At 39.7% G+C, this 23,170-nt stretch overlaps 1 protein-coding gene across 2 annotated transcripts in view; it reads right to left on the reverse strand.

Annotated features, from left to right (window-relative positions):
* Nucleotides 1–23,170, reverse strand: part of SLIT3 (slit guidance ligand 3) — an 810,414-nt gene that overhangs the window by 173,213 nt on the left and 614,031 nt on the right. For both annotated transcript variants that reach the window (XM_061616805.1, XM_061616804.1), the window contains 4 exons: nucleotides 16,627–16,770; nucleotides 15,079–15,222; nucleotides 10,238–10,401; nucleotides 7,404–7,536 (listed from right to left, as the gene is read on the reverse strand). In XM_061616805.1, the coding sequence (XP_061472789.1) occupies nucleotides 7,404–7,536; nucleotides 10,238–10,401; nucleotides 15,079–15,222; nucleotides 16,627–16,770 (585 nt within the window). The remainder of the gene's footprint in view (nucleotides 1–7,403; nucleotides 7,537–10,237; nucleotides 10,402–15,078; nucleotides 15,223–16,626; nucleotides 16,771–23,170) is intronic.

The following is a 23,170-nucleotide window of genomic DNA, read 5'->3' on the forward strand; positions in this document are numbered from 1 at the left end:
AAGAATGTACCTATAGCCAACACATAGAAATAGGACACCTATAGTGAATGCACCAGGGGAGCAGGAGACCTGACCTCCTCTCTGAGATATTGTACTGCCCTACAAAGTTGTCAAAATGCAAACACAATTGGGTTGATCTTTCACAGTCCAATCCACTTCCTCTGTAGCTTGGAAGAATTTGGTAGCATGTTCCTCTGAGCATATGGTAAGTGGTGGCAACACCTGCCATCTCCAAAGATGGAGAATTACATTTTTGTACTTTTGTTGGTGTTCTTACTTTGCTTCTTTTCTGTGTTACTACTATTTCTACACAGAATCTAACCTACAAAATTATATTTCTCTCATTATTCATGCTAGAAATCTGTGTCAAATTTATGTTTATTAATTTCAAAGCCTTTTTATTAGTCAGTGTCATATGATGGTGAAGACAGCCTTTTGTGTTTCAAACTGGAGGTTATGTTCTATTTCTATTTTGGGTGCATTAACAGTTGAATCTGAAACTGCAGTTTGATGTAAAATCAGACGGATTACAATATGTTGCTACTTAAGCAATGACTCTAGCTGTTAGAAAAAACAAACTTGGCCTGCTCAAGATGCATGTTTACTCCACTTAAGGAAAGATGGGCATGGTCAATTAAAAACATAGAGCACACCTAGAATATATTTCACCTCCTACTGTTTTATCTTGTGCAAATTGAGACACTCCTCACGTCCACTGGAAACTATTCTGCAGAACAGTCAGTGCTATTATTCCACAATTGTTTGGGGAGCAGTTTTTTTAGTGTTGCAAAGTGTTGCTGTACTTCACATATTCGCAGAAACAGAATCAAAAGAAAATGATTTACTATAGAAAACTTCACAAAAATTGCAAAGTAAATCAGACATATTTAAGGTGACCATCTGAACGATATCAACTGTCTTAATATTGTTGCTTCCTCGCTGCTAAAACAAGATCAGCACAGCACATGACTTCTTTCTATTATTTGGGCTGATTACAGGTGTTGCCACCACTCACCATATGCCCAGAAGCACATGTTACCAAATTCTTCCAAGCTACACAACAAGTTGATTGGACTGTGAAAGACAAACCCAAATTGTGTTTGCATTTTGACAAATTTGTAGGGCAGTACAATGAACAGGTTTGAGGCTTTAAACTTAGTTGACAGAGAACCAGAAGAACTAAGAAATTAAGTCGGAGATGTTATCAGGGAAGAATGCAAAATGACAATACCTCTAGTTAAAAAGAGAGAAAAACCTCAATGGATGACTGAAGAAACTCTTAAAATGGTTAAAGAGAGAAGGAAAGCAAAAGCAAAAGGAGATAGAAACACAGTCAGAACCCTAAATGCAACAATACAGCGACTAGTATGTAGGGACAAAGAGAACTAATACAATAGTTACTGTATAGAAATAGAAGAGGACAACAAAAAGGGCAGAACAAGAGCCCTGTTCCAAAACATTAGAGAAATGAAAGGGAAATTTAAACCAAGAGTAGGGATGTTGAATAATCAACAGGGGAACACACTGACTGACCAAGATGAAATAAAAGGAAGATGGAAGCAATACACTGAAGAACTCTATAAAAGAGATGCAAGGATGACAGATTCATTCACGGAGGAACTGTATGATGAAGAACCAGAAATTTTAGAATATGAGGTGAAAGCTGCTCTTAAAATACTTGGAAGAAACAAAGCACCAGGAATAGATGGCATACCAATAGAGTTGCTACAAGCTACTGAGAATCTGTCAAGAAATATGGAAAAGTAAACAATGGCCCACAGACTGGAAGCATTCCATATACATCCCAATTGCAAAGAAAGGGGATCCCAGGGAATGCAATAATTATCGAACTATTGCCTTAATATCCCATGCAAGTAAAGTAATGCTCTTACCATATATGGAGCGAGAAATGCCAGACGTCCAAGCTGGATTTAGAAAGGGAAGAGGCACCAGAGATCACATCGCAAACATACATTGGATAATGGAACGGACCAAGGAATTTCTGAAGAAAATCACCCTGTGTTTTATAGATTACGGCAAAGCCTTTGACTGTGTAGATCATGAAAAACGATGGAATGCTTTAAAAGAAATGGGGGTGCCACAGCATCTGATTGTCCTGATGCGCAACCTATACTCTGCACAAGAGGCTACTGTAAGGACAGAATATGGAGAAACCGATTGGTTCCCCATCGGAAAGGGTGTGAGACAGGGGTGTATTTTATCACCCTATTTATTTAATCTATACGCAGAACATATCATACGGAAAGCAGGATTGGACCAAGATGAAGGAGGTGTGAAAATTGGAGGGAGAAATATCAATAATTTCAGATATGCAGATGATACCATGCTACTAGCAGAAACCAGTAATGATTTGAAACGAATGCTGATGAAAGTTAAGAAAGCACAAAAGCAGGACTACAGTTGAATGTCAAAAAGACTAAAGTAATGACAACAGAAGATTGATGTAACTTTAAAGTTGACAACGAGGACATTGAACCTGTCAAGGAATATCAATACCTCAGCACAGTCATTAACCAAAATGGAGACAATAGTCAAGAAATCAGAAGAAGGCTAGGACTGGGGAGGGCAGCTGTAAGAGAACTAGAAAAGGTCCTCAAATGCAAAGATGTATCACTGAACACCAAAGTCAAGATCATTCAGACCATGATATTTCCTATCTCTATGTATGGATGTGAAAGTTGGACAGTGAAAAAAGTGGGTAAGAGAAAAATCAACTCATTTGAAATGTGGTGTTGGAGGAGAGTTTTGCGCATACCATGGACTGCATAAAAAGACCAATAATTGGGTGTTGGAACAAATTAAACCACAACTATCACTAGAAGCTAAAATGATGCAACTGAGGTTATCATACTTTGGACACATAATGAGAAGACATGATTCATTAGAAAAGATAATTATGCTGGGAAAAACAGAAGGGAGTAGAAAAAGAGGAAGACCAAACAAGAGATGGATTGATTCCATAAAGGAAGCCACAGACCTGAACTTACAAGATCTGAACAGGGTGGTTCATGACAGATGCTCTTGGAGGTCGCTGATTCATAGGGTCGCCATAAGTCGCAGTCGACTTGGAGGAACATAACAGCAACAATATCTCAGAGAGAAGGTCAGGTCTCCTGCTGCCCTGGTGCATTCACTATAGCTGCCCAATTTCCCTGCTTTTTAAAGTTTGATAGAAATATCTGCGGGCTATAGGTACATTCTTAAACTGCAAGGTTTTTTGCCTATTGGTGAATTTGTCTGCTTTTTAATCTAGGAGGTAAGAAATGGGATCCTGTGCAAGTTTGCTGAGAATGGATTGATCATTTGCATTCTTTTTGAGTTGAGTGGGATTTACTCCTCTGCAATCATGCTTAGAATAGGTAAAACTGACCATGAGGAGGGAGGCCTGGAGTGGGTAGGGGAGGAGAGGAAGAGGGGAGGAAGAAGGGACAGGAGCGGGGAAGGAGGGGAAAGCCAGGTCTGATGATTTGCATGCTTATTCATTTGTATTTACTCCCATGCAATCATGGCTAGGACAGGTGAAAGTGACCATGGGGGAGGTGAGGGGGAGGGGAGAGGAGAGGGAAACAGGAAGGGGGGAGAGGGGATCAGAAAAAGGGAGAGGGGGAAGGAGGAGATTGGAAGGGGAGGGGGAGGGATGAAGGAAGGGGGAGGGAAGGGGCAAAAGGGAGGTGATGGGAAGGAGGAAGAGGGTAGGGTAGGTTTGATCATTTGCATGCTTTTTGAGTTCAGTGGGATATACTCCTGTGCAATCATGCTTGAAAATGAAATGGACTGCCTTCAAGTCGATTTCGACTTATAGCGACCCTATGAATAAGGTTTTCATGGTAAGCAGTATTCAGAGGTGGTTTACCATTGCCTTTCTCTGAGGCTGAGAGGCAGTGACTGGCCCAAGGTCACCCAACTAGCTTCATGGCTGTATGGGGATTTGAACCCTGGTTTCCCAAGTCATAGTCCTAGGATAGGTTAAACTGACCATGGGGGAGGAGAAGGCGGAGGGGGAAGGTGGAGGGGAGGGGAAGGAGGAGGAGTGGAAAGGAGGGTATTGGAAGGAGATGGGGAGAGGAAGGAGGGGTGAAGGAAGGAGGGGTGAAGGAAGGAGGAGGGAAGGGGCAACAGGGAGGGAATAGGAGGGAGGAGAAGGGTGGTTGGGTTTGATCATTTGTATGCTCTTTTAATTCAGTGGATTTACTCCTGTGCAATCATGCTTAGGATAGGTGAAACTGACCTGGGGGAGGGGCAGGGGGGAGGAGGAGGGCAGGAAGGGGAGGGGGCAGGAGGAAGGGGTTAGGAAGGTGGAGGGAGGAGATTGGATGGGTGGGCACTGGGCAGAGCGGAAGCCCCTTTCCTTTCCAAAAGGAAAACATTGTGACCAGTATCATTCTTTTTCAGGCATCCCCCCAACTTTTTATTCTTCAGCAGGCACATGTAGCCTCCCACCCAAATTTAAACCAAAGTTGTCCCTGGCCACATCCACACCAGAGCTTTATTTCCCTTTAGATAGTCATGGCTTCTCCCAAAGAATCCTGGGAAGTGTAGCTAGTGAAGGTTGCTGAGAGTTGCTAGGAGACACCCTTCACAGACCTTCAAACAGAGTGGTTGACTGTTAAACCACTCTGGTCAGTGGAGCTCTGTCAGGCGAATAGGAGTACCCTTCACAAACTACACTTCCCAGGATTCTTGGGGGGAAGCCATGACTGTCAAAAGTGAAATCAAAGCCTGATGTAGGTGTGGCCTGATTAGCCAAGCCAAGCAGCTCTGAGTCTGGCTTTTAAAACACTGACAGTTGGTTCTTACTGAGCATGCCTGACATTATCATTGACTTCAATGCTAAATTTCTTAAATTAATTAAAAATCAGCCAGGCATTTTTTTAACTTTTAAAGTGTAGACGATGAAGGTCAGAGTATGGGGCAAGGTCAGTAATAGGATTACAGGTACTCTGTGAATATGGCTGATTTTTAAATGAATTTTTAATCGGGTCTGGTGTTTTTCTCTCTCTTTTTACACTCTGAACTCGATTCTCTCTTGACTGTTTTGTGTATCGCCAAGAAAATTTAGAGGTTTGTTTAGCAAGCGTTTCTGAGTTCAGGACTATAAGTTTCGTATGGTTTTGTTTTGAAATGAGCTTATAGGAAGCATCAGAATGGCATGGGGGAGTATTTTTGATTTAACATTGCAGAGTGCAAAAAAATCCATGCTGGCTATAGTATACAGCCACTCTTGTGGCTGAATAATAACACTTCATTCAGTTTATATGCTGAAAATTATTCATCACATTTCAGTAATGTATACAGTACATATTGACTCACTTCACAAACCACAACAAAACCAATCAATGACTTATTTCACATAATTTCTAATTCTAGCCATGTTCACACAGAGAAACTAAAAGCGAAAAACTGTAATTTGACCGCCAACTTTCGCTATTTTGTCTTTCCACAGAAAATAATACTTGAAAAAGGGAAGCAAATGAAAAGCTGCCCTCACCTCATGCAAATCGCACAATTTAATCTAATTATCTGTTAGCCATTTTGTGAGCATCAGCTAAAATAATCACATTTTAGTTTCCACTGTTTCTCTCTTTTTAAAGATGTCAATCAGCAGGAATAATTAGCCTACAAATTTTCAGCAGCTCATTCAAATAGGCCATTGTGAACACACTCCCTTCCTGCTGAAAAAGCATTACAGAACATTCAGTATTTAACTTGTTCATCTGACCTGATATATTCAGAATGAACAAGTAGTAAAAGGCTGCTTGGCTGTCAAAATGATCCCATTCTAGATGTGTTTCATTCCTAAAGGTAAAAGGTAAAGGTGTCCCTGCACTTGTAGTGCGAGTCGTTTCCGACTCTTAGGGTGACGTCTTGCGACGTTTACTAGGCAGACCGTATATATGGGGTGGGATTGCCAGTTCCGTCCCTGGCCTTTCTTTAGCCCCCCAGCATATGCTGGGTACTCATTTTACCGACCACAGATGGATGGAAGGCTGAGTGGACCTCAACCCTTTTTACCGGAGATTCGACTTCCTCCTTTCGTTGGAATCGAACTCCAGCCGTGAGCAGAGCTTTGGCTGCGTTACCGCCACTTCCTAGTGAGGCATATAAAAATCTTTATCTACCACAGAGAAGAGAAAATGTGAACTATGCTAGAAAGAACTTGTGAGACAAGAGTCATAGGCAAAACAGCAGCCCCACCTCCAAAACGTCATCACAATCAACTTTTTGAAATTTGGGGGTATGGTGATAGGATGGCTACTTTGTATATATTCAACCTTTCACACAAATATTAAGGGTCTTGCTGGATTGCAGTGGTAGAATCTAGCTTTCCCACAAAAAAATTAATTATAGAGTATCCTTGGAGACGTGCTGTACCAGATCTCTGAGTGATCTGCTGTTCATAAAAAAAAACTTACTTCCAATAGTTTATCAACAACAACATCATCAAACAGTTTCCTCCCCCCCCCATTAGCATGCTAACACAAAGGCTTGGTTTAGACATAATAGTAACCCTGGGTTTCTGTCAGGAGCATGAGCTTTAGACTTGGGCACTTTCTCTCTCTTCTCCTCCTCCTTTGTTTGCCAGAGGAGGAGATTATTTTTTTCACTCTCAGTCTTAAATTAACCACAGTTCTTTAGTGATATCTAAACTTGGGCAACTGAGATTTGCTTAAATTCTACTTAGTGAGAACAAGCCACAACCAAAATGTGATTTCTGATTCTGGCTTATTATCCTTAACTAGAGTTTAAACAAACCACAGTTTCTCAAGTTCATGTGTTATGTGAAACAGTGGTTAATTTAAAATTGAAAACAGATGATTTTGATCTCCTGTTCAAATGGTAAAGGAGAAAGACATGGAAGGAAGAAGTGTAGTAACTGAGTTTTGTAGTGGCTCATGCATGTAACCCAGAACCATGGAGTCCCATTATGTCTAAACTGAGGCAAAAAAAAGCTTGGTGGAAGCTAGGAGTGATTTTCTGTGAAAGTTCATAGTGAGTTCATTTCTGGTACTGAAAATAAATTCCTAGGTTTAACCGATATTCAGAAGCACCCTGTTCCTTAATTTAACTTTCAATTGCTTGCCTTTGGCCACCTCTTTGTGCTGCTTGGGCAGTTATATAATTTTGTGCTCAAATCTCTGGTCTGTAGTAGGTCATATGGAGATTTATACTTGTATCTGAAGATCCTCCCACCTTATTGCTCATGGGATGCAGTAAGTAATTGGTCTGCTCTGAACCACCATTTTGCATCTGACTCTGCTTGGTGGACCTCAGGATTCTAGAAAAAAAATAGTAGATCCTGCTATCTGATGGCCTTCCCTATGCAGTTTAATTGATATTGCCAACTGTTTATTGTAAATGAAATTCTTGAAAATATGGCTTACAGTTCAGTCACATCTTTTGGAACACCTTTAGGTAGGAAACGCAACCCCTTGTTGCTGCAGCGAACTACGGAGTCAACACAGGAACATTGGTCTGGACAACGTGGAGAGAAATGACAGCTACTTTCAATATTACCTACAGATGGATGGAGAGAGGGAGAGAGAGAGAGAGAGAGAGAGAGAGAAAGAGAGAGAGAGCGCATAAGTGTATGTTCAAATAGAGATGGGCAGGTCCTGAGATCATTCAGTTCTAATACAACTCACCTCATATAAAATTGTGATATCTACAAATTTATTATTACAACTTACAAAATACTACAAACATTACAATCAAGTATAAAACCAGAATAAAATAAAAACGTAAAAACACATCCATGATATATAGAAAAAGGAAGGTCTAACACAAACCCCACTAAAAGATAAGCGAGAAAGAGGGCACAAGTATATCCAATACTCTTCAAATTAATGGCCAAAAGTCTGGGTGAAGAGAAACTTTTTTGCCAGGTGTACCTCCCTGGGGAGAGCGTTTAATAACTGGGGAGCCACCATTAAAAAGGCTACCCTTCACACCTCTCTCAGAGGGGGCACATGAAGAAGGGTCTGGATTGGTTCATGAAGGAAAGAGGCATTCCTTGAGGTATGGGATTCTGGAACACATAAGGCTTTCTAGGTCAAAACCAGCACTTTGAATTGATCCCTGAAAGTAATTGATACCAGTACAGGAATGCCAGAATTGGTTGGACCATGTTGCCCTGGTCAGCAGTCTGGCTGCTGAATTCTGCACCAGCTGCAGTTTCCAAACTGTCTTGAAAGGAAGCCCTATGTATAACACATTGCAGTAATCTAATCTAGAGGTTATCAGAGAATACAAAAGAGAGGTAAGGATGTCCCTGTCCAGATAAGGGCACAGTTGGGCCACCAGTCAAAGCTAATGGAAGGCACTCCGTGTCACCAAGGCCATTTGATCTTCAAGCAATAATAAAGGTTCCAGGAGTATCTCCAAGCTACATATCTGCTCCTTCAGAGGGAGTGCAACCCCATCCAGAGCAGGCCGGATCTCATCCATCTGGTCTAAGAAACCACACCCTAACAGCACCTCAGTCTTATCTGGATTAAAGCTTCAGTTTATTGGTTCTCATCCAGTTCATTACTGAGGCCAGACATCAGTCTAGACATCCACTGCCATACCTGTGGATGTGAAGGATAAGTAGAGCTATATGTCATCAGCATATTGCTGACAACGGACTCCAAAACTTTGGATGATCCCACTCAGCAGCTCAATGTAGATGTCAAACAGCATGGGGGATAAAATCAAACCTTGTGGAACCCCATAGGGCAGAAAAATGTGTGACTCTACTGAAAAAAAGCATTTCACGTGGTGTGAAACAATATGAACATTCTTCTTGTAGTGGACCATTTGGTGATACAATCTATTGATGAATATGCAGATGTGAACTAATCCGACACATCTACCTTTTCATTATTTTGGTGAAAATTAAGTGCTTGAAAAAATCCTTTGTATCTTGGCATGGTGAATATTTAATGGTTAAACAGAAGATTTTCAATATGAATATACCACATTCCTGCTTTATTTGTTTTAATTATAACCCCTTTTGATTTTAACAAGTGTAATGAAAATAAAGGAACAAAATGAGCTAAGTATCCACAAGAACTGGAGATCCATGTGCACAAGCATAAAAATATCTAATATTTCCAACATGGGGGTTGATTACTATAAAACAGATTTTATGAAACAGATTAAAGAGAGCAGAGGGTGAGTGTTACAAAATTACGCCTTTGAAGTTAAGAACATTAAAGCATGGATTTCTATCAAAACTAATATGTGGCTTCACAAAACATCATGAAAAAAAACAAATTGTGGTACTCCAAACACATGTCTAAAAACATTTTAGAGTATAGTTTAAATTAGGCCTACAAAAACTTAAATGTTTGATAATCTGAACAAGGCCCTATAAACATTGTAACAAAGAATCTGGCCTCTGGTGATTATTCCTCTGTAGATGTTAATTGTTTGTAGACATACACATGGTAGACTGATTTTTCTTGCCCTCTCAATGCTACCGGAACTATGGAAGTACCCTCAGTTTTTAACAGAGATTTCAATACTTGATAGGATCAAGTACAAGGAACAGCTTACATTATGCCTGGAAAACTGATAATTTCCACTGGTAAAATGACATTAATGGAAAACAAAGAATAGTTTTTTGGGTTTTTTTGTATATCCACTTGCAGGAGTTGTGAAATCTAGTTCAAAATCATTCATATGAAAGTACCTAACAGCCTTCTCTATGCAGCAGTATGAAGATTTCCCATTACCTTAGTCAACACTGACCTTCACTAGACTTCATCAAATAGATCTGATCTGATTTTTAAACTTTTAAAAGCTTTTTAAAAAACAACAACAGATAAATATTAGGGATGCCTAAACCTGAAAGTGCAGATATACACAGTCATGAAGAAAATTCATAGAGGTGTCATGCTCAAAAGCAGTATTTCCCTTTACTGCCCAACTAGACTAAGGAAAACTCATTCTTGTGAGGAGGCAAGTTCAAGAAAAATCTAATCAAGGAATCCATTCCCAGGGGAGAGAAAAAGGAACTGTGTTATCATTCTTATTCGTTAATAAAACGAGAAGCCTAAGATGGAAGGTTTTTAAGGTAAATTACCAAAAACACATATAACAGGCACTGAAGTAGCTATGTTCCCCTACTGACAACTCATATATTTCAGGCTATTCAAATTATAACTTGTACTACTGATTTGACTGCAAATTGTACCAGAAGCCTCATTACAGCATTTCCACAAACTATTCTTACCGTCACATGTGAAGTCCTGTGTAGCCACATCCTGAATTGGAATTTCTTTCAAGAAAAATGGTTTCTGGCAACGTGGATTTCCACTGACAATCCTCCTCTTCCTTAACCATTTCCCCAACCACGCCAAGTGGCAGTTACAGTTAAATGGATTAGACAGCAAATTACTGGATGGGAAATGAGGTAAAATGTACAGGCAGTTATTGCAGAAATCAGGATGGATTTTTCAAAGGCAAATTGACAGTCAGGCAAATGGTATCTGGTAGCTATCTTACAAAGGAAGCTGTATATCCAACAGCTGCATTTTCCTTCAAAAACAAAAGACTCAAGCAGGTTCATGACTCGAGAGTTTTTGTCTTTGCTCTGCCACTGTTTTCATATCCTGAAGGGATATCATATCCTGAAGGGAAAACAGTCAATCTGTAATATGTTTCAACATACCACTTACCTGAGTTGTACTAAGGGCCAAACTAGAAATTACATAGAAAGATAGATAAAACTTTATTGCTTAGCCACAGGCCATCGCATAACAAATATCACGTACTCAGTTTTAATATACTATTAAAATTTGACATGATCCAGAATTATAATATATTCCAGTTAAAACCTACGTTCAATTACAACAAAGCTATTGTGCTTATTGACATTAAGCTTCCCGTTTAAGCCCAAAGAATGCTACATGGCCAGGAAACTGTGTAAACAATTATTACGATAAGGCATCCCCCTGACAGTTTATCGCGTGGTCTAGAATGTATTTCGCACAAATCTTTTGTGCTGCCAAGGCAAAGAGAGAAACCCTATACGTTACAAAAGTGTCCGTATCGGACATAAGATAAAAGATCTTCTGTAAAACCTGGTCCATGTATGGGTGCGCCAGCAGACAGTTCAAATATTTAGCTCGGGGATGAGAGTACAAGGGTCAGGACAATAGGTAGTGAGACAGGTCTTCAACCTCCAAAGCGCCGCAAATACAAAGACACTGAGGCCAAGGAGTCTGTGAATAACGACCATCCGTCACAGCATTCGGCATGGTTTGAAAACGGAGCGCCGTAAATTACATAGATGATCCATGAACAGGATCTCTTACAGGTTTTTTTAAAAAAATACATATTTTTTAAAAAAGCAGCTATAGGGGTGTCCAAGTTGGATTGGGGCTATGGTGATGGGGAAAGGAGAGGTTCAATCCTTTGTTCTGTATCTTCCCAATTTAAATCACGCCCAAAGTTTCTATTTACCCCCATGGTGATAAATACAGACAATTTTATTCTTTCAACATACACATTAAAGAATAGTTTCAATATATTTTGAATCCAACTGTTATAAACCAACAGGAATTCAAGCTAACAAATCATGTTAAGAAATACATTGACTGATGATGTACAAAAGTCTTCCAAATTCTTTTTGGCTAACACAAGTTTTTTTATTAGTAAAATTGGTTGTACACATAAAGAGCATAACGGAAATGTGCCATCAAGTAAGGTTAAGAGCAGCAAGTAAGAAACATTTAAAAAACCTCACAGGTGTAACTCCACTACTAGAGTTCAAGCCCAGCAGCATGCAATGCATTAATACATAAAATTTTGGTGACATTTTTATTGCTAATGGTGGGAAGGAAGGGATCAGCATACAGCCCTACTAAGATCCCGAGACTCTTAATGGTTACATGAAGATAAGCTCATATACATCACAAGGGGGCAAAGTGATTGTCAAGACTCAAAAGCCACAAGCAAAAAAATTAACAGTGAAGCTGGTACCTGGATTTTAAATCTCTAGATTTTAAGCCCATCATTTTAAGAAGAGAAGGAATTATTTTGAGTATTTAGGTTCTTTTCTCATGCTAGTAGGCTACCATAGCTCTATTCACACCACAGGAAAAGTCAGATTATGGCTTACCAGGCAAATGTGTGGGTTCCTGGTTCTTTTTATTCCCATGCCACACTGTCCTAAGCCAAACTCTGGTTACAGCTTGTGGTTAGGAAAGAGAGAACTTAACCACAGGCCTGGGTTTGGATGACACACTAAGACAAATCTTGTCTTAGCTCAGTGTGATGCAGGAGTAACTATGACCACTCTGGAAAACCACACATTCAACACAGTCCAGGTAAGCCATAGCTTGGCTTAACCTATTGTGTGAACCAGACCAATAGGTATTTCAAGTTACAGGGTAAACAGCCAGGTCTTACGTGAAAAGTTTTCTGTATCATCTTTGCATCTTTGCCCAAGGTTGTTCACACAACACGCTTGCTAAATATAGGGACAGAGGTGTGCCAGTTATGCTGGAACATGTAAAGCAGCCTTTAAACTATTCTTCACATCAAACTGATATATTTCAGTCAATTTAGTTCCATTGGTTCTAACAGGTGGTAAATCAATTTAAGCAATGCAGCTTAAGATGAGCTGGGAATTGAATTGAATATAAATTCAACTTGACTCATTGCAGAAAGATGAATAATAGAAATTAGTAATAGAAATTAATTTTGGTAAACAACATTGTTTTGTTTAAGCCTTTGGGAAAATGCATGTATCTAAGGGTTACATGGGTAAAACTTTTGCAACTTTATTGTATGCTGAACCTTTTCTCCAATAATCAGTCATCAAATAATCATTCAACAAATTTATTATTATTTATTAATAATAAATGCGTATTAGTTTTACTGATATCTTGACAAAGCTAAACCTGCTTCCATAACACTGTTTGGATGTGTCATGATGGCCAACATTACTGAAAGTGTTGGAGAGTGAAAAATCTTCACTGTATAGAAGTATCTTTGATGACAGTAATTCAAAATCATCAAAGGGGCAATATGCCGCAGTATTATTAGGGCCTTGACTGTGTCTATTAGAGAAAGGATTTTCAAGTTACAAACAATGACAGTATGAAAAGTGATACAATTGGGTAATCAGATTTTCTTCTCATAAGAATCACAGTCACTCACAAAGAAGTAGGGCAAGTGGTTGATAAATAGTTCATTTTATCCTGGTTTAGACAAGAAACAGAGGTTAACTATTGAAACCCAGGCTGGATAGCATTCTGGAAAAAAATGGTACTCACTTAGCAGTATCTTTGGCAAAACTCAATGGGAGACATCCAATGATGTCCACTTGTGCAACAGAAATCTGCTTGTGCAATGGGACTTCCAGTATATCTCCTTCCTGCTTCTATCCCCATAAGCCACCCAAATGTGCTCTGTAAGGCCCCTATCAACCCTCTGGAGCAGATTTTTGAGGCATAGAGGGGGTTGCAGGGGGAGAAGCCCAACTGCACAGTCAAGTGATTGCTTGGGCTGTTGGATACCCAATGAGCTTAGAAAAGGTAATCTATTTAGGATTCAGATATTGAACAATGTCCATGCTGCAATTTAAAGTGAGTATTGTGACCTTTGTATTCACATGGTATACAAACTATGCACAAATATAATTGCATATGACTTGGCCAAACAAAATGGCATGAATACCTCAAAGCTAAACCATCAGCATATCCTCTGCTCTAACCTCATGCCCACAGCAAGCATTTAATTTTCCTTCTACTACAGATGTTATTGATAGGGTTGTAGTCACTCATACATAGTTAAGCATGATGGCACACAACATGATTAGAGTAAGGCTCATCCTACATGAGAGAAAACCCCACTGAATTCAATAGGACTTATTTCTCAGTAGACAAGGTTAGGGTTGTGTTGTAATACTTAAAAGTACAATGAAGCAATAAAGTAAACAAAATATTTGTTCTGCCAAGTTAAGAACTAGAAATAAATGTGAGCATTCCTAAGTGGCAATTAAAGTAAAGAATAATGAGGCATACAAATGGAACACTTCAAAGGGCATTAATACATGCAGAAAAAACAATCCAGAACAAAACTTGAAAGATTTGTGGTGGAGAGATTAGTAAGAGACCTGATGGATCTGAGTAATGAAATTCAAATTCAAATGATGCTAGTAGTAGAACTGTTATACAATTGCAATGGGAGTGTGCATTTTGGCCCATAAAGATTCTTTGGCACAGCATTTAAGGGCTCAGCCCTATGTGGATCTGTTTTGTCACTGCAGTAATCTTGCCAACTGCATATAAACACCTGCTGGATTCATTCAGTGCCAGCAAGAGCGCCTTCATGGTACATAAAACACCTGTTTAGGGGAAATGGGGAAACCACTGGAGCTGAGGGTGGCTATTGTTCCATTGGCAGGGTGGAAACAATAAAATCAGGTCTCAGAACAGATAGGAGGTAGCTGATTAGGCCTCACATTAGAACAAGAACCTTTACATCTAATTCTGAGAGATACAATGCACTCCTATACATCCCTCCTCAGAAATAAAGTCCATTGAGTGTACGGGACTACAGTCTTATATGCCTAGTATAGTAGCTTATGTGAACTAGTTAAGAAACTAAGGCTGCAATCCAGTACATCTTACCTGGGAGTCCCATTGGCCCCAAGAGAGCTTACTTCTGAGTTGACATGCTTTGGATTGCAGCCTAAGCTGTGAATGAGAAAGTTCAAAACTTGCCTGCTATGATATCCCTAGATTACCTTAACTGAGCTATCCCTCTCAGCCTCAGGCCCCTAACTGCAATATGGAATAATAATGCTGACTTTCTTTAAAAAATTATTGTGGGAACTACTAAGACAAAGTAATTGAAGCACTGGAACATTCTCATGCGCTATATAAATGTTAAGTATTATTCCTACTGCTACTACAGACATAAATCAACTTTGATAAATAACAGGCTTAAATGTTGTATATTTTAAAAAATAAATTATTATATTGATTTTTCTTTCATATAATTAAATTAAAGTAGCTATTACAAACCAAATTCAACACTTAAAGTGACAAAGACATTACTTACATTGTAGATAGAGATACAAGTGTATTGAAGGCTCCAGGCGTGATTGTAGTAATGCGATTGTCATACAGAGAAAGTAATCTTACTGAGCTCAATCCTGTGAATGTATCATTGTTTACACAATTGATGATGTTGCTTCTGAGCATCCTGAAAGGTTTTAAATGTAGAATTAGAGTTCCTTTATTGAAAGAGGAGAGGGTGAAGGAGATATGAGGTAATGTGTAGGTGAGATAATCAAAAGCCAAAATGTGCCAGGTAAATATTAGTAGCTCGGTGATAGAGCAACTGCTTTGCCTGGCATCTCCAGGTAGATATGGAAAGACTCCTGTCTGAAACTCTAGAAAGCTGCTACCAGTCAGTGTAGACAATACTGAGCTAGATGGACTGAGGGTCTGACTTGGTATAAGGCATTTCCCTATATTTTTAGTGAATTACACAGATGTTCCTAAAAACTGTATATATATGCCAGCTCAAAAATATGAGCTTCAAGGGCTCATAATGCTTACCTCAAATATGAGATGACCAATACAACCCCTAATTCTTCTGTGGCTCAAATTAAAATATAAGACAAAGAACAATTCATCTCCTTCCACCCTCCCAAATATCTAGTCCATATATAATAGAGTATGTCTGTCTATATGGGGAGGGACAGCCTCCTTGCAGGGAAACAGCTGTACCTTTTGTCCATTTTACAATTATCAGGTCTCAAAAGGGCCAGGCCAGAACATACAAATAATTATATTACATATGGTATATTTTAAAACGAAAGGTTCACAAAGTAGGGGGCATAACTGCAGAGGTGGGGGGATTGGATGGCCTTTTCCGGTGGTGACCACTTTCTTTTAAAAGAGTGTATGAGATTTTGTACTCCAACAGTACACAGAACATACGGCAATGGTATATACATTCAGCCTCTGAAGTAGTTTTTTTTTTAAAAAAATATCTAAAAAATATTACAAAATGGTGCAGAATTTTATTGTTTATCACCAATGATGTCACAGGTATTGTCCATTACAGACCCATGATCTTGCACAACCATACAGCAGACCCAACAGCAAGGAATATGCTAGCTGAGGGGAAGAAAAAGCAATTGGAAGCAGAAAATGATTTCCAAGCAGTTTCAGTGCTGGGAAAATGTAGTAAATGCCCCCAACCTTTACTTTGTGATAGGTCTTAAAAGTAAGCTGGATTTCTTTTGATGCTAGGAAATTGCATACTTGATCCAGAACTTTAGAAGTGTCTCAGTTTTATAGGAGGGGGAATTGTGATGACTGGTAAGTGCAGGTTTGTACAGAGAGTCAGAGAGACTCCTTGTCAGAGAGACTTCTTATCCAACCAAAGATCACAGAGGAGCTACTAACAGATTAGATTAGGGATTTAGCACACATCTATGCCTATGCAAAGTATTAAGATTCCTGTCCTATTCCCCAAAAAACAGTAGCACTATTTCACTGCATCAGTGATCTATCAGCCAACAGATAATGTAACAGTATTTTCTTTCCTTCATCCCTTTCCCCACCAATAAAAAAAGCAACCAGGCTTCATACTCACAGTGTCTTGAGCCCTGTGAGACCTCTAAACATTCGTCCATGCACAGATTCCAGCTGGTTCCCTGTCAACATCAGTTCCTGAACTCCTGCTGCCCCATCAAAAGTGCCTTCACGAATCTCCTTTATCTTGTTGTTACTCAGGTTTCTGAAAGGAAAAGCAAACTGGACATTAGATAGGCAAATTCTTTAACAAGGTTACATGCTTTCTATAACACACACACACACACACACACAGAAGTATGTTTGCACTGGACAGTGAAAAGGGCAAACCATAGTCATAACACAGATTAAAGGGATGGGAGATATTTCCTGCTGATTTTTAATTCTCATCACACCTCCCATTATTTCAAAGTGACATAAAATCATAATTATCTGCCTTTAATTACAGGACATCCATCAATGTAATGCTGTAATTGGGGACACTGTGCTGTCACAGCAGCAAGTTTACTCCTGTCCTAAGTATTTTTCTTTGTAAGGCATAAGCTTTTTGCATAGGAATACCTGAAGTTTGATTGCAAGTTGGAAATCTTTAATATGTCACAATATTAAGCCCTCAATTCCTCAACTATTTCAATTAGGTTTAGGGCTATAGTCCTCCAGGGTCCGAGGGGGTCTTAGACCCCTTACTTTTGGGGGACCAGAGTCTCTATGTCTCCAATGTCCTTTCCTGCTGATTGGAGGCAGTAGGTAACACGCTCCACTTTCATGCTGATTGGCTCATAGGAACTTCTGTTGTTGTGGGAGAAGGTGTCTGAGGGAAGGACTGAAGAGTCTGGAGATGACAACAGAAAGCAAGCAAGTAAGGGAAAATGGAAAAGGTGATAGGGAAGAGAATAACTTGAGTTGAGGGGGGGCTCCCTCTTTCTCTCTGCTGCATGGCTTCCAGTTTGTTTGTTTGTTAACAAAGATCTTATTGTCAACCCAACAAGCAAAAATGGGGGAGGGGGAGGGGAAAGATGTGTGGTTTTATTCCAGCCCAAAGCCAGGAAGAAGAGAGGAGGAGGGAAAAATACAAGAATACGTTAGGTGGGGGGGGGAAGAGAGTGTGAATGAGTGAGTGGAAGAGAGTGTGTAATGGTATTTCAGCTTTTAATTTATTATTTATATATTTATTATCTGATTTATATCCCTTTCTTCCAGTAGGAGCCCAGGGGACCAAGAGCAAACAAAAGCACTAAAAACACTTTAAAACATCATAAAAACAGCCTTTAAAATATATTAAAACAAAACATCTTTAAAAACATTTTTAAAAAGCTTTTAAAATGTCTTTAAAAAGGTTTAAAAACATATTTTTTTAAAAAAAGGTTTAAAAACATATTAAGAAGCAATTCCAGCACAGACGCACACTGGGATAAGGATTCAACTTAAAAGGCTTGTTGAAAGAGGAAGGTCTTCAGTAGATGGTGAAAAGATAACAGAGATGGCACCTGTCTAATATTTAAGGGGAGGGAATTCCAAAGGGTAGGTGCTCCCACACTAAAGGTTTGTTTCCTATGTTATGCAGAACGGACCTCCTGATAAGATGGTATCTGCAGGAGGCCTTCGCCTGCAGAGCGCAGTGATTTACTTTAATGATGTTCTATATATATGTGTAATGCATGATAATGTGGTATGCAAATAAATATGCCTCTGTGTGTGTGTGGCTGCAGCCAACACCAGAGGAGGAGGAAAAGAGACCAAAAATATGTTCGGTGGGGGGGAGATTGTGTGTGTGTGTAATGGTGTTTCAGCTTTTAATGATGTTCTATATATATGTGTCATGCATGGTAAGGTGGTATGCAGATGAATATGCCTAAAAGTGTGTGTTCTTGTGTGTGTGCGCACGTGCAACCAACACCAGAGGTTAAGTACAGGAGTTTCTATGCTTATGTTTCCTCCTAAAACTCATCAGCTCTGGCCAAATGCAGTTACTCAGAATTGTAGTATGACAACCAAGAATGGAAACCCAGCAGAGGAAGTTCCTTACCTTACAGCATCTTATACATTTGCCCTTGTATGTGCACAGAAAATAGTAGATCTAGTTCAAAGGCAACACATGGAGATCTGTATTGATCATTGCAATTCATCACTAATGGAAAGTACTCCAAAGAAAGTAAGAGGCTGAAAACTCATTTTATTGTAGAATCTTAGAAGGTTGTATAATCTTAGAAGGGGGCATGGCTGGAAGGGTGTGTGGTGTGACTATTATGAATAGACTCTGCACCTCTGAATTTGCCACTATACTATCAGTTCCAATTGATATATTCCCAGTCGTTTCACTCTGAAACAAGTCACCACACATCCCCTGATTTGTGCATCCTACTAACAAAACATAATGGCATCAAGGTTAAGGGACAGCCCTGTAGTATTTCAAGATAGACTAGCTGTATTATATGTAATGGGAATTGAGTAACGAGTTTTACATTGCTATACTAATCTCCCTCTAAAAAACCGCAAGTGTTATACACAAAATGTTAAAAAGCAAAACAGCTCCTGTCCATCGATTCACAATCTTAAAAAAATGTGAAGTAGAGGAGGAGGTATAAAAATAGGAACAAATAAAAATGGAGGAGAGTGGCTTATGGGACAAATGTGTGAGAGATGAAATACATCCTCAGCTATTGCTTAAAGATGGACCTATGTCAGCCTGGCATAAAACTAAGTTATATTGTTAAGAGTCAACAACTGCAAAGAATTCATTGCAAACATGTGAGCAGGCCAGATCTGGTTTGTATAAAATGTAAAGTCTATTCTTTGCCATACTCATTACTGGGTGAAAGTATTGGCTGGGGTTAGGCTTTGTATGAGTAACTGGTAGCCTGGTTTCTGTCTCCTGAACAGCACAGACAGCCTGACTGCACAGCTTGTGACCCATCACCTCTCTCGCAGTCTGAGTCAATAAGCGAACAAAGCAGAGGCAACAATAAAGTATAAAAATAACCACAATAATAAGAGCTCAAGGTATTTTTGGTTTTGGTATTTTAAAGCAGCTTCATGCCCTTTACTTCTATCCATAGTATAGAGATTAGAGTTTATGTTTAATGTTAGGCACAGCTCAGAAATAATATTATGACAGATGAATTTCATCTGGTGCTGAGCTGTTGTCTCATGTAAAATTTAGTTAAGCATCTCTTTTGATTCTTCAGATTATGCAAGGGTTCCTTTTGTACTATCATGTATTTTTGTCTATCAGTCATTGCTACTGAAGGCCACTTCTCGCATTACAAGTTAAAGAGAGGCACATGTTATTTTATTTTTATTTATTTTATTTATTTATTTATTATTGCATTTATATCCCACTTTTTCTCCAAGGAGCTCCAAGTGGCATACATGGTTCTCCCTCTCCTAATTTAATCCCCACAACAATCCTGTGAAGTAGGTTAGGCTGACAGGCAGTTACTAGCCCAAGGTCACCCAGTCTGCTTCATGGCTGAATGGGGATTTGAGCCCTGATCTCCCAGGTCCTAGTCCAACACTCTAACCACTACACCATATCCATAAGATACATACAAATATATAGTAAGAACCTACTACATAGGTTAATTATACTTCTGAGGAAGCCACAGAACAGAGAGCCTCAAAATGACTTGGTATCTGTAACTTGTTCAGATACCGACGTGTGTATACTAATGATCATGTTGCAGTTGCCTGTGCATTTACAAACAGTATGAACCATGAGAATGTGACCCTGCTTTAAAAATCCCAGTGAAGGAAAACCTTGACTTTATGCAAGTTTTCATGATCAGAGACTGAAGCAGGCTGGTTAAGATACAAACTTTTCTTTCTACGTAGTAATTTCCAATTAAATCTATGCTTCTAAAAATGCATTTTTATTTTACTGGAATTTTAAAAAAATCATGGCTTGGATCCAAAAAACTAAGAGAGAAAAGAGAACACGTATTAGTGATGTTCCATGAAAACCCACACAAGCACCAGGGGAAGAGTTCTTACTCTCATAATGTTCTCACAATGGCCTGGTTCACATGTAACACTAAACCATGGTTTAACTCTATGCGGATAAGCCCGAACAACCTCAAGTGAAGTGTCAAGCTCATGCATTCCCCCTCCCCTCTTCTCCTCCTGCATGGCCAGGAGAGATTCTGCGAAGTTTAGTTTCACATTTACTGGATCCTGGCTTAGTGTTTTATACCAGGAATCCTGATTTAAAAAACCTCTGGTCAGTTTCTTAAGCTAACTTCAAAGCATGGGTTATGAAACTGGCTTATTAAACTAGCTAGGGTTTGTTTTAAACCAAGATTCTGTGTCTGAATGTAACACTAAGCTGAGATAAGTAGAAGTGAAACAAAATTTGGCAGAATCCCTCCTCCTGGCCACATGGTAGAGGAGGGAGAGGTCATTCAGGCACATCCATGTAGCACTAAATCATGATTTAGTGTTACATGAGAAAGCAGCCAATGCATCACTTATTTATTTTTATTTATTGAAGTATTTATAATCCTCACTTTTATAAAAGTATATCCAGAGCTTGGAAAAGTTACTTTTTTGAACTACAACTCCCATCAGCCCTAGCCAGCATGGCCACTGGATTGGGCTGATGGGAGTTGTAGTTCAAAAAAGTAACTTTTCCAAGCTCTGAGTATATCAAGGTGGTATACAACATACAAAAGGATGATAAAATCAGCAAAAGCATCCATTATAAATAATTAAAAACATCAATAAATACTGGTTGATTAAAAACAGAAATTCATATTGCAAAGTCCTGTCTAAACAATAGTTTTCAGAAGATGTCTAAAAGAAGGCAGGGATTTTTCCTGCTGAATCTTTACAGGTAGGGGGGTTCCACAGGGCAGGACCTGCCACACAAAGGCTTGGTCCTTAGTGAAATCTGATCAAACCTCAGCGGCAGGAGGGAACTACCAAAACTGCCCCATCAGAAGATCTCAATGATCAAGGTAGAGTATAAGGGAGTAGATGGTCCTTAAGGTACTTTGGGCCCAACTTGTTTATTTTTATTTATTTATTAAATTTAGATCCCATCCTACCTCCCAGAAGGCGCCCAAGGCAGCAAACAAAAACACTAAAAGCACTTTAAAACATAATAAAACAAAATCTTTAAAAACATATTGAAACAAAACATCTTAAAAACATCGTTAAACAACTTTAAAAACACCTTTAAAAGCAGTTCTAGCACAGATGCAGACTGAGATAAGGTCTTTATGAATTAACACAAACTGAACCTGGCCCGGTAGCAAATTGGCAACCAGTGCAACTCTCTCAGTAGTTGAACAACATGTTACCAATAATCTGCCCCTGTAAGCAGTCTGGCTACTGCATTTAGCACTAGTTGTATTTTCCAGACCAGATACAAAGGAAGCCCCACATAAAGCATGTTACAGTAATCAAGTCTTGAGGTTACCAATGCATGGACCACTGTGGTCAGACTGTTGCAGTCCAGGAATGGTTACAGCTAGTGTACCAGCCACAGTTGGCAGAAAGCACTCCTGGTCACAGAGGTCACTTGGACCTCTAGTGACAGAGATGGATCAAGGAGTATCCCCAGCCTATGTACCTGATTCTTCAGAGGGAGCACAACCCTATCCAGAACAGGCAATTGACCTATTCCCTGGACACAGTAACCACCCACCCACAAAGCCTTTGTCTTTCCAGGATTCATGGTCAGTTCACTGATCTTCATCAAGTCCACCGCTGCATTCAGACAACAAGCCAGGGCTTGCACAGCCTCCCCTGACTCAGATGTAATGGAGAAATAGAATTTGGGCTATCATCCATGTACTGATGACACTTGCTCCAAAACTCCTAAAGACTGCTCCTGATGGTTCATACAGAAGTTAAATAGCATTAAGGACAAAATACTGGCACCCCATAGCACTAACACCAAGGGCGCAAAGACTGCTCTCCCAATGCTACACTCTGGACACCCTAGTCAGAGGCAGCTTGCTTCTGAAAACCAGTTGCTGGAAGCCTCAGGAGGGGAGAGTGTTCTTGCACTCAGGTACTGCTTGCGGGCTTCCCCTGGGCACCTGGTTGGCCACTGTGAGAACAGGATGCTGGACTAGATGGGCCACTGGCCTGATCCAGCAGGCTCTTCTTATGTTCTTATGTTCTTATGACATCTATTATGCAGACAGGAACGGAGCCACCACAATACAGTGCCACTGAGACATCCTTCAGAGGCGGCCCAAAAAAAATAGAAAGCCGCTGAGAGATCAAACAGAAGAAGCAGGGTTGCACTTCCAACATTCTTCTACAAGGCTGATTTGGTCCCAAACCCAGGTCTGAACCCAGACTGGCATGGATCTAGTTAATCAGTCTAACCCAGGAATGTCTGCGGTTGTTCTGCCACAACCCTCTCAATCACCTTCCCCAGAAAGCAAGTATTGGTGACCAGGTTATAGTTGTTAGAATCCAATGGCCACACTACTGCCCCCTTTAAGGTGGCAGGCATGCTCCCCCCCACAAGGAAGCATTCACCACACCGTGGACCCACCTGATCAAATCCCCTCAGTTTGATTGTGTAATGACATGAGAAACATAGTGAATAAGCAAAATACAGACTGCAGCATATCAATCGTTATATCCCACCC

This window comes from Rhineura floridana, chromosome 3, assembly GCF_030035675.1.
Source record: "Rhineura floridana isolate rRhiFlo1 chromosome 3, rRhiFlo1.hap2, whole genome shotgun sequence".
Taxonomy (NCBI): Eukaryota; Metazoa; Chordata; class Lepidosauria; order Squamata; family Rhineuridae; genus Rhineura; species Rhineura floridana.